The 5,597-nt window shown below is 38.1% G+C and overlaps 1 protein-coding gene across 1 annotated transcript; it reads right to left on the bottom strand.

Annotated features, from left to right (window-relative positions):
- Positions 1 to 418: 418 nt before the first annotated feature.
- On the bottom strand, positions 419 to 3,918 carry mchr2b (melanin concentrating hormone receptor 2b). The gene is made up of 2 exons (XM_029441944.1): positions 3,515 to 3,918; positions 419 to 1,177 (listed from the first exon to the last, which is right to left on the bottom strand). The coding sequence occupies exons 1-2, from the start codon at positions 3,916 to 3,918 to the stop codon at positions 538 to 540; spliced, it is 1,044 nt and encodes a 347-aa protein (XP_029297804.1). The 3' UTR covers positions 419 to 537.
- Between the last annotated feature and the right edge of the window lie 1,679 nt (positions 3,919 to 5,597).

A 5,597-nucleotide genomic window follows, 5' to 3' on the forward strand; every position in this document is an offset into this window, starting at 1 on the left:
TAGTGCAGAGATAATAATGTATAATGTAAGTAGATGAATGAGCAAGTGGGTTGATCTTAATACTGTGTCTCAGGTGTGCCTAAATTGTAACTTTTTAAATCAAAAATATTATTAGTAACAATAACAAAAGTGCGGGAAGAGCTGGGTAGATAAACACATAATGTAATACGATAATTACAATATTACCATGAATAATAGGTAATTCTCATTATCATCATGAGTGTGGGTTTACACGCGTGAGAGCCTTCAGGATGAGTAAAGAAAGGTGTAGAGAAAATGATTATGTGTCAGTGAGTGAGAGTATTGCACTGCATATGTTTAAAACCTTTGCTGTAATCTGTGTTTTACTTACTTACAGTTGACATTTCTGCTCAAACTTTATACCCAGTTTTTTTGTATGGTATCAATTTCTCACATTTATTTGGAAACAGCTGCAGAATATGACTTGAAAGGCAACACCATTCATTAAGCCACTTCCTTATAGGAGAGCAGCAAAAACATTTACATGTGTAAATACAAAAAAAGATATCTCTCGGATTAGATAACAGTACAGCGGTAGTTGGGGTCGTTGGTCGTACTGGAGCCGTCCGTTTTGACCACCGTGACCTTTGATGAGTGCCGGGAGCTGTGCATCGCGTTCCTGGAGCAGAGACGCTCGCGGTAATTCTGGGCGAAGATAAGCAACATGAGCGGGTTGATGCAGCTGTGGGAGTAGCTGAGGCAGATGCTGATGTTGTAGGCATAGACGAAGGCAATAGTCGGGGTGTTGTTGGTCAGGTTGACCACCTGGATGACGTGGTAGGGCGACCAGCAGATCAGGAACAGGGCGATAACCATTAGGACCATCTTGGTGGCTCTTTTAGCCCAAACAGACTGTTTACGTTTGACGCGACGGATGGAGCTGAATACGTGGTAGAGGGTGAGTGAGTAGAAGGTGCTGATGATGATGAGGGGGATGATGAAGCCCAGGATAGACTGGTAGAGAGTGTACCAGTACATGTCCTCAGGCCCGTCCAGGTACATCATACACACCTCCAAATGCTGTCTGCGCACAACCTTGGCGTACAGCATGACGGGGACAGTGAGGAGGACGCTGCCCAGCCACACCAGCATGTTGATGATGATGGTCCACTGTATGGTCCTCTTCTCTGAAGTGGGGTGGACAATAGCTATGTACCTACAGGAGGAAGAAGTCATTTTGTTTAGAGCTGGACTGCAGTCAGCAACACAAATGACACATTTGCTGATGTGCATGTGAAGAACTTTAGCTTTGCATCAAGAGGTCATTTTCATTCTTGACAAGCTCAGAGACTCAAATCAAGGAAGGGGGAATGATGAAATCAAATACCATATCAGAGATACACTCTCAATGTATTACGTGCGCAGTAGAGCTATGAATGCAATGACAAATTGGTATAATTTAGTGGAAAAGGAACACATTTCCATTTGGATTTTGCATTTGATTGTGTTTCAATTTGAAAAGCTGCTCAGCCAGTTAAGACACACTTGACAGTCTTGAGGACATTTAAAGGAAATGACCACTTTATAATCACTTACACCAAGTGTCATTTGTGGAGCGAATTACGTATTTCCAGTTGCTGTCTACATGTTGCATGTAACTCTATGTCCGTGCATGGTTAGACACAGCAGGTGTCTGAACCTCCTACATTCCTTTGCGATTTGCTCCAAGACAGCCTGCACACACAATTATCTTCGACTATAAATGAATTGTTTAGCATTCTGATCATTAACAAAGGGTGTCCTCTTTTGAAGTTAAGTAAATATACCTTTAGTTTAGATGGTTGAATCAGTAAGTGTAGATCAATACCTAGTGTGTGGCCTCAGGTTAGCAAAGCCAAGATATTGATATGAATACAAAAACGGCATTAGACTTGAGCAGATGGATTCAGGTGAAAAAATATTTATTTTGTCAGCATCCATTGAAAGTATCTCTTTCTAATCTTTAAATACTTCTTGTATTAATTGTACTTTCTTTGAAAGTTGCTCTTCAACAAATGTTTGCACATGTATTTGACTCCCGAGTTAAAGTGGAAAACGCAAAAATAACTATTCCTGTGTTGAATAAGACAAGACTGTCTAGTACCAGAAGAATGCTCTCTGCATTCCCCTGGTAGTAAAGTTATAATGTCTGTTTGGTATGTGTCTGAGCTGAGAAGGAAAAGTTAGAGAGAGTTTTAGTTGTAACTGGACAAAAATGTCTGCTTACTGTGACTAGACTGTACACGTACACTTAGATAAACAACTGCAAAGACATGTGATTTTGTTTGTGTCGGATATGAAACTGAGACGTAACATTGGAGCTGTCGAAGGGAAAAACTGTAATCACAATTTCATAGAATTAGGATGTCAAACGATACATTTAATAAGCCTTGTGAAAGATTTAAAAAACTAGAGTTACTTTTTGTATTATTTCTAATATTTAGGTGGCTTTTAGTTTTTTTGTGATAGGTTATTATTAGCTTAATTATAATCTGTTTAATTTTAACAGAATATTACAGCCTAGAATTTCTGGTTTTGAAGGTGCTGGAGTTTAATTTCTGCTTGATCTCTTTCTCAGTATTTGCTGCAGCAAACATTTGTAACTTAAAAAACATAATGAAAGTAATTTGAAAGGATAGAGCTGAATTTGTGTGTGATGGTAAAGCTAGATACTTCAAAACAGCATTAATCAAATGAATAAAACTAAAAGCAATAAGTGCACTACAACTAAATGTTATGGAAGCAGCAAAGGGTCTTCAGTGCAGGTGGTGCTGCTCATCAGAACACAATTAGCTGGTACAGCGGCCCTACACAAAAGCATTATGTGTATCACACTGACGATGTGTGACATTACAGCTGTGAGAGCAACTCTTGCTCCAGTGATTACCTTCAAATTTAGATGTTTATCAGTCTAACGCTTGGCACACAGACTCATTTAAATGTCCTTAATGTGTTCAGATCATAAACAGGACACGTATATCATTCATGTTGTGAACATTGAGTCTTCATGGGCTGTTGCACAGATGATTACCCTCCTCTATTAGTATATTTTCAGATGGACTGTTAAGTGATTACCTCTTTTTGAACCTGTAATACACTGGGCACCAGGGGAAAATGTAATACCTATATATATCTATATATAGATATATAGATATATATAGGTATATATATATAGAGAGAAAAAATAATCGCCAACTATTTTGATAATCAATTAAAAGTCATTTGTATTACAGAACATGCTGTTTTCAACCACTTAAATATGAAGATTTCCTTTTAAATCATATTAAACTGAATATCTTGGGGCTTTGGCTCACAGAATAACACATCTACAGACATCACCTTGGACTTTGTGAAACTGGTAAGGACATTTTTCACTATTCATATGCTGTATTTTGTTGTCAAAGTCTGGTACTGTATAGCTCTTACTTTTTTTCAACACCTTCCAAAGGAATTTGAATAAAACATCGACAGGAATTGGCACAAAATCTGTGATACGGATAGAGTCAACACTTACCGATCAATGCACAACACAGTAACAATTCCCACTGTGGTAAACTGGTTGCTGACATCCACCACGACAACCGCTTTGCACATAAAGTTTCCAAAGACCCACTGTCTGTCTCTGACCAGCTGGTGAATGTTGAACGGCATCACAAGCAAGAAAAGCATGTCGGCTATTGCCAAGTTCAGCACGTAGATGTCTGATACCATTTTTTTCTTGCATGCTTTCACTGCGTAAATTACCAGTCCATTGGCTATAACTCCCACTGAACAAAGGATGCCATAAATTGAAGGGAATATGTGCATGAAAGTGGTGATGTCGACGTGGTTGTATGATGCGGGAGTTGATCTCAGACATGACGGGTCAGTCCAGTTCTGTGTTTGATTGTTTTTGCAAAAAACGTCGGTGTCATTCATCTTCAGATTCTCTTAATAATCGCCTGGATGTTGTTGTTGTTGTTGTTGTTGCTGCTGTTGTTGTTGTTGTTGTTGCTGTTGTTGTTGTTGTTGTTGTTGTTGTTGTTGTTGCTGTTGTTGTTGTTGAAGTTGTTGTAATTTAAGCGCGCACCGGGCTCTCTCCAGCCGGCGTCGGGTCTCTAAACTTGCGCAGCAAACTCGGGCACTTTCCAAAAGCACTTATCCTCTCCGTGAGTTCGTCCTTGGATTTCCCAAACAAATATTATATGATTCAAAACAGTAACAAGTTAAATCTAATCAAGTCTCAAGTACATGAAGCAACGATGGTCTCTGGAACATGTTTATCTCTGGAAGCAAACTATGATTTGACCGTTTAACGTGTGCATCTGCGGTGCGCTTTACCAAACGCAGTGTGCGCCTCAGGGGATACTAGTTCCCTCCTTTCAAAGATGATTTGCTGTGTCATGTAATAAAACAAGCAAATGAAAAGAAGCCTGTGAGGTTGTGGGTTTTTTTTTACATCTTGATAACAAATTAAAATCAAGGAGGAGAGTAAAATAAAAATATTTCTATGCATTTTGATGCACTGTGTAATTTAATGCATCCCCATATGTTTGTGCTACACGTTTATGAAATACTTTAACAAGTGTAAAGTAATGTTCATTCTGCAAATATATAATGAAGAACTTCATGTTTAAAAAGAATGTGGAAGAATCAATAAGACTAAACAATCACCTCTTTAAGGTCAGTTGAGACACTGGGAAGATAAAAGGGGGAGCAATCTATACTACAGAATATACCTGCACATTTAAGCCACATGGGCCAATTACTTTTAAACATAAAGAGATTTGTGTTATGTTGTGTTGTTTTTTGCATTCCAATTAAACAACACATTTCCTGGAGAGCTTTTAAACATCCCACCTTTTGTTTCCCCAAATTCTGATTAGTTTCAGCTCTAAGAAATTTAACTGATTCAGGTTATCACAAGCAATTACATATATTGTAATGATGAATATACCCTAAAGCAGGGCTTTTCAATTCAAATTCAATGAGGTCTAGTTACTAAAAATAACCCCCGGTCATAATGTCTAGATTGCGTCATATAGCCCACTGGTTGCCAAACCTTTTCATGTAAAGGATCCATTTTATTATAAGTGTTTGAGACTCATAGTCCTACATTATTTCATAGTTTTACCTTTACCTACCTAAATAAAAAATTCCCCTTTTTGGACCCCTGGGGCTCCCCAGATCCCACTTTGAGAACCACTGATATAACCTACTCCTATCGAATAAAATCAACAACGTGCATTTTCATATCATTTCAACAATGTTTATTGTCTATTTTCAAAGTAGGATACTTTTAACATACATCCCATTTAACGTGTATGTCACTTACAAATAGTTATTTTACCATAAACTAAATGAGTCATAGCACAATGAACTTCAAACAAAAGAAAACAAGACAGAATCTTCTGAATACAATAAATAGAAAATGGTCTCTGCAAACTACAAAAAGAGCTTTGAGCAGCTCCTTTTCTCTCTCTCTATATCTCTTTGTCTACTTCCTTTACCTGGATAAATGACCCTGACTTCCCTGCCAGTAGAATCTTGACTTTAATGGAGCTAGTGCCATTCTCATGCACATGTGTAGGCGTTCATTGGTGAGCATGAAACTGTTC

Source organism: Cottoperca gobio, chromosome 10, assembly GCF_900634415.1.
Source record: "Cottoperca gobio chromosome 10, fCotGob3.1, whole genome shotgun sequence".
Taxonomy (NCBI): Eukaryota; Metazoa; Chordata; class Actinopteri; order Perciformes; family Bovichtidae; genus Cottoperca; species Cottoperca gobio.

Bases quoted from the DNA above. Each gene is read 5' to 3' on its own strand.
- mchr2b (XM_029441944.1), bottom strand. From the start codon at position 3,918: ATGAATGACACCGACGTTTTTTGCAAAAACAATCAAACACAGAACTGG. The intron at 1,178-3,514 runs GTAAGTGTTGAC...TTCCTCCTGTAG, and splicing joins ACTGTGTTGTGCATTGATCG to GTACATAGCTATTGTCCACC.